General features: G+C 49.2%; 1 protein-coding gene across 2 annotated transcripts in view; it reads left to right on the top strand.

Moving 5' to 3' along the window:
• The window catches only part of CACNA1B (calcium voltage-gated channel subunit alpha1 B), a 195,330-nt gene that overhangs the window by 34,336 nt on the left and 147,900 nt on the right, over nucleotides 1-13,094 (top strand). For both annotated transcript variants that reach the window (XM_063081919.1, XM_063081920.1), the window contains exons 4-6: nucleotides 7,041-7,132; nucleotides 9,408-9,560; nucleotides 11,376-11,566. In XM_063081919.1, coding sequence (XP_062937989.1) covers nucleotides 7,041-7,132; nucleotides 9,408-9,560; nucleotides 11,376-11,566 — 436 coding nt within the window. The remainder of the gene's footprint in view (nucleotides 1-7,040; nucleotides 7,133-9,407; nucleotides 9,561-11,375; nucleotides 11,567-13,094) is intronic.

Below are 13,094 nucleotides of genomic sequence, written 5' to 3'. Positions count from 1 at the left end.
TCAGTTACGTGCATTGCAAATATCTTCTTTCCGTTTCCTCTGCAATATCTTTTGTGGCATAGTTTAAATTTCATTGCAGTCGGGTTTATCAATCCGTTACTTTATGGCTTGTGATATTTATGTCTTCTTCAGACATCCTTCCCTTCTTTACGATCATAGAGCTGTTTCCTTGTGTTTTTTCAAAGTTCTTTTATCTTCCCTTTTCTTTCTTTCTTCTTTCTTTCCCCCCCCCAAAGCTTTTAAGTTTGCTTTCCATACGTCGGTCTTGGGGTCTTGGATCCACCTGGAAGGTTTTTGTGAGCGGAGCTTTATCTTTGTGCACGTGGATGTCCAGGTTAGCGACATGTTTGGAAGCTGCGTCATCTGCGACCCCTGGTGTGTGGTGGCTCTTCCACCTTTGTCAAGTACCAGGTTTCTGTATAATTCACATGCCATGCAATTTTCCCATTTAAAGTGTACAAGTCAATGGTTTTTGGCGTATTACATTATTAACTTTTTAAAATTGTGGCAAAATATTTGTAACCTGAAATTTGCCATTTCAGCTGTTTCAAGTGTGCCATTGAATGCGTTAACTACATTCACAAGGTAATTCACCCCAAACAGAAGCCCTGTTCTCTTCCCTCACCTCAGCCTTTTGTAACTTCTAATCCACTTTCTGCCTCTCTGAATTTGCACACTCTAGGGACCTCAAGAGTGGAGTTATACGCTGTTCGTCCTTTCGTGTCTGAATTATGTCATTTGGAATAATATTTCCAAAGTTCATCCATGTTGTAGCAAATGTAGCGTTAGAACGTTATTCCTTTTTATGGCCGAGTGATAGTCCCTTGCGTGTATATGCCACGTGTTGTTTGTCCACTAGTGTATTGATGGCCATTTGGGCCGTTTCCGTCTTTGGCTGTTGTGAGCGGTGCTGCTGCGAGCATTGCTGCCCTCGGCTGTCCTGGGTAAACACCTAGCAGTGGAATTGCCGTGTCATGCGGTGCTCTGGGTCAGCTTGGTGAGGAACTGTGAGACTGTCCTCCACAGACGCTGCACGGCTTTACATTCCCACCAGCAGGGGACAAGGGTTCCAGTGGCTCCACATTCCTGCCAGCATTGGTGGTTTTCTGTTTACTTTTGATCGTAGCCGGCCTTGTGGGTAGGAAGTGGAGTGTCATTGTGGCTTTGACCTGCATTTCCCTAACGATCAGTGGTGTTTAGCATCTTTCCATGTACTGAGGGGCCATTTGTATATCTTCTTTGGAGAAATGTCCATTCGAGTCCTTTGCCCGTTTTCAAATTGGGTTGTTGTTATTGTTTTTGAGTTTTAGGAGTTCCTTATATTTTCTGGATATTAATCCCTTATTAGATATATGATTTGCAAATATTTCTCCCACTTAGTAGGTTGTCTTTTCACTCTGTGTTAGTGTTCTTTGATGCACAAAAGTTTTACATTTTGATGAAGTTCAATTTATTTTTTCTTTTGTTGCCTGTGCTTTTGGGTTATATCCAAGAAATCATTGCCAAATCCAATGTCATGAATATTTTCTCCTATTTTTTTAAAAGAGTTTTTTATTTTTAGGTCTTAAATTTAGATATTTGATCCATTTTGAGTTACTTTTTATATGTGATGTAAGGTAAGGATATCTAGGTTTGCGTGTGGATCTCTAGGTTTCCCAGCATGATTTGTTGCAAAGACTATTCTTTGCCCATTCAATGGTTTTGGTACCCTTGTAGAAAACCAATTGACCATACATATGAAGGTTTATTTCTGGGATATTATTCTATTCCATTGGTCTATCTGTCTGTGCTTTTGCCAGTCCCACACTGTTTTGATAACTGTAGCTTTTTAGTGGGTTTTGAAATCAGGAAGTGTGCGTCTTTCAACTTTGTTCTTTTTCAAAATTGTTTTGGCTATTCGGGGACCCTTGGGATTCCATATGAATTTTAGGATGGGTTTTTCTATTTGTGTAAAAAACGCAGCCGGGATTTTGATAATGAGTGCATTAAATCTATAAATCATTTTGAGTAGTGTTGTCATCTTAGCAATATTAAGTTTTCCAATCCACAAACCTGTGATACCTTTCCGTTTGTTCTTTAATTTCTGTCAGCAATGTTTCACAGTTTGTAGTATATGGGTCTTTTGCCTTCTTGGCTAATTTGTTCCTAAGTATTTTATTCTCTTTTTATGCTATTGTAAATTGATTTAGAAAAATGTCCTTTTGGATTGTTCATTGCAACTGTTGCGAAGTACGACTTATTTTTTGTGTTGATTTTGTATGCTGTGACTTGCTGAATTCATTAGTTCTAGCATATAGTGTATGTGTGTGTATGTGTGTGTGGACATTTTAGGGTTTTCTGCATATAAGATCTGTTGAGACTTTGATTGGAATTGCATTGAATTTATAGGTAAATTTGAGAAAAAGGATGTCTGCATGATACTGAGCTGTCCATCTGTTAACATGCTTGTCTCTCTCATGTCCTTGTCCTTTAGGATTGCTTTATGGTTTTCATCTCAAGGTGTTGCACTTGTTTTATTGCATTTCTTTCTAGAGGTGTCATAAATTTTGTTGCTATTATAAATAATATTTTTGTAATAGCTTTCATTGGGATATAATTTATCCACCATAAAATTCACCCTTTTAAAGTATACAATTCAGTAATTTACTTTCATTATATTCATGGACTTGCGTAACCATTACCACCATCTAAATTTTGAACATTTTCATCACCCCAGAAGGGAATCCCATAGTCATTAGAACAATATCTTTTTTGGGCCGAGCCTGTGGCGCACTCGGGAGAGTGCGGCACTGGGAGCGCAGCGATGCTCCCACCGTGGGTTCAGATCCTATATAGGAATGGCCGGTGCGCTCACTGGCTGAGTACCAGTCATGAAGAAGACAAAAAAAAAAAAAAAAAAAAAGAACAATATCTTTTTAAAAACGTATTTTCTAATTGAAAATAAAAACAATTTATTTTTGTCTATTTATTTGGAATTACATAACCTTGCTGAACTTTCTATTTAGTTCTAATAGTTTGTGTATAATTTTGGGTTCTCTATGTAAAAATCACATTATCTGTGAAGAAGACCATTTGTTTCCTTCTTTATAATCTTTATATATTTTATTTCTTTTTCTTGTCTTATTGCCTTGGCTAGAATCTTCATATCGTATAATTTGTATGTGTGTATTATCTCTAAATTTAAAGAGAAATGCTCTAAATGGTTTTTAGTAGATACTGTTTCTCAGTTTTAGGAATTTTTCTTCTATTTCTGGTTCTTTTGATTATGAATGATATTGAAATTGAAATTTTATTACATATGTTTTCTGCACTTCTGATCATATATATAGTTGCTATTTTAATGTTTTCATGTGGTGAACTACATTAACAGTCATTCTAATATTGAACACAAGGCTGAAATCAAGGTGTCAACCAGTTACATCCTTATCTGGAGGTGAAACTAGGGAAAGAGGTACTTTCCCGCCCCCCTTGGGTTGTCTGCAGAATTCATTTCCTTGCAGTAGGAATGGGGTCCCATTGTCTTGCCATCATCTGGGGACTTTCCTCAGCTCTTAGAGGGCACTTTCAGGTCCTTGCTACCAGGGCCCCACAATAGTACCTCTTAAACTTCCAAACTTTCTGACTTCTGAAGGGCCCAGTTCCTTTAAGGGGTTCACCTGGTTTGTTTCAGGTATGTCTTTTGTAAGTAGCATACAGTTGGACTTTTAAAAAACCCAATGTAATAATCTTTATCCTTTATTAGGAGATTAAAATTGATTTATATTTCTTGTGATTACTGGTATATTTGGACTTAATTCTATAATCCTAGTGTATTCTCTATATCCTTTCTTTGCCTGTTTTTTGGGTCTTTTCCTGACTTCTGTAGATCGACAAAATGGTCTGTATTACCTGTTTCCCACACACATTTTTCCTTTCTTCTGGTTTTTAAATACATTATATTTACATCTATTTACTGGATATCCTTAACATTTTAAACATATATCTGTAACTATGCATTTGTCTAACACAGCAGTCAGCAGACTCTAGGCCATTCTACTGGCTACCTGTTTTTGTAAATAAAGTTTTATTGGAACACAGCCTTACCAATTCATGCACATATTAGCCGTGGCTATTTTAGTGCTACAACAGCAGAGCTGAGTGGTTATGATAGAGACCTTATGGCCCACAAAGCCTAAATATTTACTAACTGGCCCCTCACAGAAAATACTTGCCGTCTTCTGGTCTCGCACAATGAAGAGCGACTTAGCCGTTCTAACATAATTTGGTGAAACGACACGCAGAACCATCCCTCTGTGAATATTTTTATTATTGACTAGCTTGTTAGTTTAATATGAAAAAAATAAACACCCACACAAAATGCTGAAGAATTGAATAGCATCATTTTTAAAAACAAGCAATGATTAATTGAAGTTAACTACTTAAAAATTATTTTCTGCCTACCATTATTTTTCTTGTATGCTATGCATTATGTTTGGGTTTAGTTTCCTGTTGTTTTTTTGAGGTTCTGGGATGGTGACTCATTTTTCACCTAAAAATATGTTTATTTTGCCCTCAGTCTTCACTGACAGTTTAGCTGGATATGATGTTCTAAGATGACTTATTTTCCTGCTGCTCTTTGAATGTGTTACTCAATTATCCTCTAGAATATATGTTTGCAAAGGTGAAGTTTCCTCTTCTTTTAAGTGTTTTATTTTTCCCCCTGGATATTCTGTCTTTTCTTTCTGGTAGTTTTTAAGACTTTCTTTTTGTGTTTGGTGTTCTGCAGTTCCTCACACTGTTTCTAGCTATGGGTTGATTTTATCTATCAGATTGGTGCTTGAAGCATACTTTTAGTCTGAGAATTGATGTCTTTAATTCTGGAAATGTTTCATCTGGAAATTATATCTTTTACTGCTGCTTCTTCACCATTCCTTCTATGGTCTTTTTCTGAAACTCACATCTGATGTGTGTTAGAGCAGAGATCTATACACACGTATGACATTGCACACTCTACTCTGTATCGCTAACTCGTCTCTCATTTTTTCCCTTTGTTCTGATGTCTCTGGGTGGATTCCTTAGTTCTAGCCTGAGTGCGGTCTTCTAAATCACCTCCAAGTGTTAAACCGTCTCCAACCTAAACTATGATTTATTGATTATTATTATTGATATTATTTCAATAATTACGTTAATAATTGCTTATTGCCAGGACTTCTAACTAGTTTTTAAATTTTTCTACCTGTTTCTACCTATTTTTGATGAATAATTTGTTGATTTCGTCTGAACAAAGTTCATCTCTCAATAGTTGATTCTGCTGAATGTCTCTCTTAGCACTGGATTTCCTCACATGCTATGGCATTCTGGTTTCAATAGGAGGATTTCTTGTTTCCCTTCTTTTCTTTTCCTTTGAGAGATTTATCTTATTACTATTATTTTTGACCGGTAAGGGGATTGCAACAGTGTGGTCTGCACCACGCTCAGCCAGTGAGAGCACCAGCCATCCCTATATAGGATCTGAACCTGTGGCCTTGGCACTACCAGCACCGCACTCTCCCGAGTGAGCCACGGGGCTGGCCCAAGGTTTATCTTATTTTTGACTGCAGCTCTGTCTCAAATTTTGTCTCTCACTGCCATGTATGTGAAGTGGGAAGACACAAAGTCTTCTTTACCAGGAATTCAACAGGATTGTTGGTCGACTGGATGTGAACTAAGAAAGAAAGAGAGAGGAGTTAGGGATAAAGCCTTGGTTTTGATTTAAACAGGAAACTAGTGCTATTTACTGAGGGGGATGAGTGTGGGGGAAGGAGCAAGATTGGGAGTGAAAATCAAAAGTTCTTCAATCACCATGATATAACAATTCCAAACAAAAGAAAGTACATGTTTTAATACTCATGTTAAGGTTAAAAAAATAAAGATCTTTAGTTGTATAATGTTGGATATATTTCATTGTTTAATGTTTTGATACACACACGCACACATGCACACGCAGGCACACGCACACACGTGTGCACACGCACACGCACACACAGATATATAGCCAAATGGAACTGTTAGAGAATACAGTTGGCTATATGAGCTTGGAGCTCCAGGTCTGGATTAAAGATATTAACTTGGGAGTAATAGGCATAGGATGGTATTCAAAGCTATTGGGTACGTCCTTTATGGGATGAGCCCTGGGGCATCCAAGTTTTGACTTTGGTAGAAGAGGCAAAGCTGGCAAAAGGGACCTAGAAGGAGCACCCAGGGCGTTGGAGGAAAACAGGAAAGGGGTGACCAAAGGGCAGGAGATGACACATTTAAAGGAGACTTGACCATTAAAATTGACAAGAGACAGGCTCGACACAGCATTTCAGTGGAGAGATGGGCGTGAGAACCTGGTTGGAGAAGGCTGAAGAGAGACTGAAAGGTAAGGAAGTGGGGAGACGGAGGACTGACACTTTCAGTGAGTGTTGATGTGAAGGGAGGAGGTGCATGTGGGATCTTTAGTTTTGTTTTGCTTTTAAGATGGGAGACATTGGGGTATGTGTTTATGGTGATGGAACTGACCATGATGGCTTTTCTGAGTTCCCTGTCCCCCTATTCCACCTCCTGAGTGTGCCACTTCCCTGTCCTCTGAGATGAGATGAAGGGTGGACTGTGGTGCTGGCTCAGGAGTCCCTCAGGCTCCATCTTACTCCTGCTCTCAGTCACTGCCACCTCTCTGGAGGCAGCTTGGAGTGTAGTTGGGGTTGGTTTGGGGATATAGTTCAGGCTGGGACTCAGTTGGAGGATCGATTGACTGGCAGGCCCGGGGCCTGGTGTCCACTCAGAGATGGCATCTTTGAACTGGAGGGATGGTTATGCGGGTAAAAGTCATTGCCCTTATTTCCATGAGCGCTTCTGGATTCTGTTCCTGCTTCCCCTTGTGTGGCAAGCCCCGCTCCCTGTGCTGGCTCTGTGGGTGTACAGTGGAGGACACAGGCATGAAGTGGTCACTGTTCTTGGGAAAAGGACGTAGGTGCTGGGAGGAGTATATTCTCCTCCAGACTCAATGCGGAAACCCTTGCTTCCTTTGTTTCTGCCAGGATTCTTGCCACAGCTGGAACTGACTTCGACCTGCGAACACTGAGGGCGGTGCGTGTGCTGAGGCCCCTGAAGCTGGTGTCTGGTATTCCAAGTAAGTCCCGCTGAGACAGCCAGGCCCAAGCCTACCAGGAACATCACCCGCCCCACCACAGCCACAGCCACAGCCACAGCCACGCCCCTGACTAGTGGGCCCTTTGGTTTTGGTGACTCTGAGCTTGTCACTTTTGACCCTAGGGAACCAGATGGGAGGAGGGGAGGAATGGGCCTTTTCCAGCCTGTCCCACTCGCCACAAAAGCCCACAGGGTGGCCCTGTCATTTTGTTCTGACTTGGCTTCCCTAGTTGGAAGCTTTGTTCCTTTTCACACACTCTGGTGTATTTCCAGCTCTTTGCTTCTTTTTCTGGTGTTAAAGAATGGCCGGGCAGGATGCCTGAGAAAGTAGTCAAAGGCTGCAAAGAGCCACCAGTCTTGACTGAGGCTGGGCAGGGCCACTGGGGACTGAGACTGGCCTTAATACATGCTCCTGGAGTGGGCTGCTCGAGGAGTCAACCACGGGCAGGAGAATGGCCAGGACGACCTTGCGAGCGAGTGACAACCCCGGCCCATTTCTCCAGTCCAGCGGAAGTTTGGTTTTAGGTTTCCCAAGGGCCCGAGTGGGCAGGCACCTGGAGGTTTTCCTGTGCCCGCTACAGGAAGACCATCGTTTGGCTCCCTGTTCTGCCCTGAGACCCTGGCAGACAAGGAGCTGGGGCCAGGCTGGAAGTGGGGAGGTCATGGGGATACAGCTTCTTGACGAACTCGTGCCCTATGGCCAGTGGCAGAACACGCCCCAGGGGCAGAACCTCCTGCCTCACTTTCCCCAAGGAGTTGGGTCTGTTAGGAACCCCTGTTCATCCCTCCCTGGATTTCCTGCTCTCTCCTCCCGGGATCCCTTGTTCCCTGCTCTCAGTGTTCCCTGCTCTTCGCTCCCAGCATTCTCTGCTGCTCCTTCCCTGGATTCCCTGTTCTTCCCTCCGTCAGGACTCTGTGCTCTTGCCCACCTGGCGCCCTCCAGGTCCACGGGTGGCGCCAGCCTCCCCCTCCTCAGACTTCCTGCTCTGACACCCTTGGTCCTGCTCCTATCCCAGAGCCCCTGCCCTGGACACTCTATGCTTTGTCCCTGAGAACTCTCAGCTCTGCCCCACAGAAGCTTTCCCTGCTCTGTCCTCCTTGAGGGTCATCGGCTCTGCCCCGTGGTCCCATAAACCCTCATGCTCGGCGCCTTGGCCGGGACTCTCGGTGTCGCCCCTCCCGGGCTCTTGCCACTCCCTCGTGCCCCGCCACTCCCTCGTGCCCCGCCACTCCCTCGTGCCCCGCCACTCCCTCGTGCCCCGCCACTCCCTCGTGCCCCGCCACTCCCTCGTGCCCCGCCACTCCCTCGTGCCCCGCCCCCACCCGCTCTGCTTTCCGCCCCGCCCCCACCCGCTCTGCTTTCCGCCCCGCCCCCACCCGCTCTGCTCTCCGCCCCGCCCCCACCCGCTCTGCTCTCCACCCCGCCCCCACCCGCTCTGCTCTCCACCCCGCCCCCACCCGCTCTGCTCTCCACCCCGCCCCCACCCGCTCTGCTCTCCACCCCGCCCCTGCCCTGCTCTCTGCCCGATCCCTGTCCCACCCACTCTGCTCTCCGCCCCGCCCGCTCTGCTCCGCTCTCCGCCCCGCCCACTCTGCTCTCTGCCCCGCCCCCTCTGCTCCGCTCTCCGCCCCGCCCACTCTGCTCTCCATCCCGCCCACTCTGCTCTCTGCCCCGCCCCCTCTGCTCCGCTCTCCACCCCTCCCGCTCTGCTCTCCATCCCGCCCACTCTACTCTCCGCCCCGCCCGCTCTGCTCTCTGCCCCTCCCGCTCTGCTCTCTGCCCCGCCCGCTCTGCTCTCTGCCCCGCCCCCTCTGCTCCGCTCTCCACCCCGCCCGCTCTGCTCTCCACCCCGCCCGCTCTGCTCTCCATCCCGCCCGCTCTGCTCTCCGCCCCGCCCGCTCTGCTCTCCGCCCCGCCCGCTCTGCTCTCTGCCCCGCCTGCTCCGCTCTGCTCTCCGCCCCGCCTGCTCCGCTCTGCTCTCCGCCCCGCCCGCTCCGCCCTGCGCCCCGCCCACTCCGCCCTGCGCCCCGCCCACTCCGCTCTCCGCCCCGCCCACTCCGCTTTCTGACCTGCCCCGCCCGCCCTGCTCTCCGCCCCGCCCACTCCGCTCTCCACCCCGCCCACTCCGCTCTCTGACCCGCCCCGCCCACTCTGCTCTCCGCCCCGCCCGCTCTGCTCTCCGCCCCGCCCACTCCGCTCTCCGCCCCGCCCACTCCGCTCTCTGACCCGCCTGCCCCGCCTGCTCTGGCCCCAGGTTTGCAGGTGGTGCTCAAGTCCATCATGAAGGCCATGGTTCCGCTGCTGCAGATCGGGCTGCTTCTCTTCTTCGCCATCCTCATGTTCGCCATCATCGGCCTCGAGTTCTACATGGGCAAATTCCACAAGGCCTGTTTTCCCAACAGCACAGGTGAGGCCCGGCAGCACCCCTGGAGCTCAGACGAGGACCGCAGATTCGTTCATGCAGGACACAGGCACTGTTTTAGGTGCTAGAGGGGCCTTCGAGGTGCCGGGCGAATGAGGTGGGCACGTGTTCGAGTGGCGGACACAGGCAATAAACAAACACATGCATAAAACGATTACAGATTAGGGTGACTTCTAGGAAGGAAACAAAAAATGTACGTGAGGTAGAATAATTTGGGGCCTGCTTTGCAGCGGGCGGCCAGGGGAGGCCTCGTGCTAAGGCGGCCATTGAACACTGATCTGAGTGCGGTGAGAAGCAGGGCCGTGTGGCCGCCTGGCCCGAGGGTTTCGGGGACAGGGAGCAGCCAGGACACAGAGAAAGCAGGCGGGTTTCCTGGCCGTGGAGAGAACTCCGAGTCTGACTCCGGGAGAAACGGGAAGACCGTGGAGGTGTGAGCAAGGCGTGACACGGTCCGGTCCGTGCGGCTGCTCGAAGGAGGCAAAGGCAGGAACAGGGTCGAGGAGGAGACTGCCTCAGTCCAGGGAGATGATGGTGCCGAGGGCCGGGCTGTTTTGGTAGAAAACCCATATCATTATCCCTCAGACGCAGAAAACGTTTTTACTCAAGCTTAAATCATTCAAGATCTTTAAAACTTTTTTTATCAGACTGGAAATAAAAGGGAATCTTCTTAAATTCCCTAAAATTTCCTGCAAGCGTCATACTTCATTGTAAGTCTTGAGAGCTTACCCTTTAAAGTCGAGAACAGAATAAGGACACACGGTCACTCCTGACCCGCGCAGCACTGTAGCCGTGACCCGTGCTATGAGACAAGTGAAAGAAGAAATCCCGTATTGATCCATCACTGAAGAGAGGAAATAAAACTGTCGCTGTGCACCGAGATCGCCGCCAGCTGCACACTGGCCAGCGGCGGCTCCTGATCTTCTTTACCAGCATTTTCCGAGATACTTGCAGGGAGGCGGACAAACCCCTGTGGCCGGTTTCACCTTCTAAACCTGGCAGCAGCTGCTTCCCATCCTAGCAATTCCTCAAAACTTCTCCTATGTCGATAGGAGGGATCTTCACTGTGCTACATTTAAAAAAAAATTTTCTCTGCCCTTTCATTGGGATTTTCGGAGCGGAGCGAGTAAACGTGCTGCTCGCCGTCCTGCTCTGGAGACCAGCAGTGGTTTCCGGTGCTGCTTTCCCCCGTGTGGTCCCCGGCTGCGCCAGGCTGCAGGCCAGTGGAAGGGTGTCCACTCTGCAGGGGCCGGTGCAGCGACGCCCAGGCCAGGAGGTCCGGCCACTCTCTGGGCACATGCTGGGTTTGCTGCAGGTTGTCCGGCCTGCGAGCACTCGACGGTGTAGTGGCTGAGTCCAGTTTGGTGCTGACCAAGGGCCTTGCTGGCTGCAGAGTGACAGTCAGATCTGCACGTCAGGAGAATCTTGCTGGCAGCCTGGCTGTGAGGGAGGAGAAATTAGGGCAGTAGTGCTAAGGATTGGAGGTTAGGAGTTCATCATTTTTGATTTTAAGGTTAATGGATCCCGAGCATGTTTAAAAGATGACGGGCAGGTTCCAGGAGAGAAGGAGAGGGTGACCAGTGGCTCCTGAGAGGGCAGGTCCTGAGCACAGGTGGAGGCAAGTGGGGGGTGGGGAGAGGCCCGTGCAGGTGCAAGGAGGGGCGCTGGAAGCTGGCGGAGGGTCTCTGCGGGTGACTGGCTCCTGGCCCCCGTGGTGAGTTCTCTGGAGCACGGGCATCCCAGTGCAGGTCGCAGGGCTTGGTGTTTCTGAGCTCAGGGTCTGCTTCCTTCTCCTCTTCACAGAGGCAGAGCCTGTGGGCGACTTCCCCTGTGGCAAGGAGGCCCCAGCCCGGCTGTGTGAGGGGGACACTGAGTGCCGGGAGTACTGGCCAGGACCCAACTTTGGTATCACCAACTTTGACAACATCCTGTTTGCCATCTTGACAGTGTTCCAGTGCATCACCATGGAGGGCTGGACCGACATCCTCTACAATGTGAGTCGCATCTTGTCCCTGGGCCTGGTGGGGCTGGAGCTCCTGGGCTGGAACCTCTGGGGGTCCATTTAGGGGGGCATCTGTGACCTAGGAGCCACGGCCCAGCCCTAGGCTCCTTTCTCCAGAAGCTCCACCCAAGGGCCCACCACGGTCGATCTCAAGTCATACTCTTGACCTGGGTCCTGCTGGGGTCTCCACGGCAGTCTCCCTTATGAAAGTGCAAAGGGCTGTGTGGTAAAAGTTGGAAGAAAAACCCCAGAGAAGATGCTACCGCTGCTGATGGGGAAGGAGGCCATGGCACTGCCAGTTACGCTCACTGCACGCTTGCTCCAAGTTAGGCCCCGTGTGAAGCATTTTATCCCTGTTAACTCATTGAATCGTCTCGGGAACCCCACTGTACAGATGATGAAACTGAGCCATGAAAGAGCTAGTTCATTTGCCCAAGCCCTGCGCTGGTAGGCGGCTCACTGCTCACTGCTAGCTACGCCATCCCTGCTGGGGTCTGCTGGACGGCGTCAAGGGACAGGGAGGCCTGCCAGGCCTCTTCTGGCCCCCATCCTTCCCAGTGGAGATGGTGAGGAGCAGGGCAGGGGTTTCTGGCTGCAGTGAGCCGAGGCCCAGGAAGACTTCCCTGGTTGCGCCGGGTTCCTGGGCAGGGAGCCTGGATCTCGTGCGTTCGTTCCCTTCACGCCGAGCCTGTCTGGTACTGTTTCCCCTGTGGTCTCCCTGCTCTCCCTGGGATGCCAGCCCGTCTCAGCAGTTCAGGGCAGTCTGGATTCGTTGGCCATGACAGAAGTCGATTATGAGGCCCTCGGGGGTGCCTGGTGACCAGCTCACCCCCATTTTCCCTCCATCTGGGGCTCTTCTTGGTGGACTCTATCATTGACCGCTGAACGGACCTTAGTCTCTCTTTTTTTAATATGAAGCTTCCTCCTGCTACCTTCTGTCCCCCTCTGTAAGTGTCCTGTGAGCCACCAGGACATGAGAACTGTTAAATTAGTGCCTCAGGAGCTTTGGGAAGTGGAGGAGGAAGGTGCACACGAGCTAGGAATCAGGGAAGTTGTGACTGGTGGACTGTCAAATTTTGGGTCACCACAGGCTGTGTTCTGCTCAGGTGCAGAGGGGGTAGGGCGGCTGTAGCACGAGGTTCTGCCACCTGGGGCCTGTCATTAGTGCATTGAGGGTGGGCCTCGGGCCACATGTCTCTGGGACCCTTCACCTCCTCCCCAGCCCCTAGAAGCTGTGTCCATAAGTACTGGTGGCATGATGGTGGACAGAAGGAAAGGGAGAGACTGGGACCCTCTGCTCTGAGCCTCCCCCATCGGTTCATGGGGACCCAGGCCAAGCACAGGGCTAAGCATTGAGCAGGTGCTCGATACTTGCTCGTTGAGCTGGCAGGTGGCAGATGAGGAGTTAAGGAAAAGCTGGCCAAGGGTCTGTTGAGCCGCATTCCTCCCTGAGTGGGAGTTGTGTCTGATGGCAGGCGCTGTTTGATCGAGGGAACACAAGGCGGTGATGAGGAGCTTGG

The sequence above is a fragment of the Cynocephalus volans genome, chromosome 17, assembly GCF_027409185.1.
Source record: "Cynocephalus volans isolate mCynVol1 chromosome 17, mCynVol1.pri, whole genome shotgun sequence".
In the NCBI taxonomy this organism is placed as follows: domain Eukaryota; kingdom Metazoa; phylum Chordata; class Mammalia; order Dermoptera; family Cynocephalidae; genus Cynocephalus; species Cynocephalus volans.
Note: the sequence above shows the minus strand (reverse complement) of the source record. Positions and strands in the feature narration are given on the sequence as shown.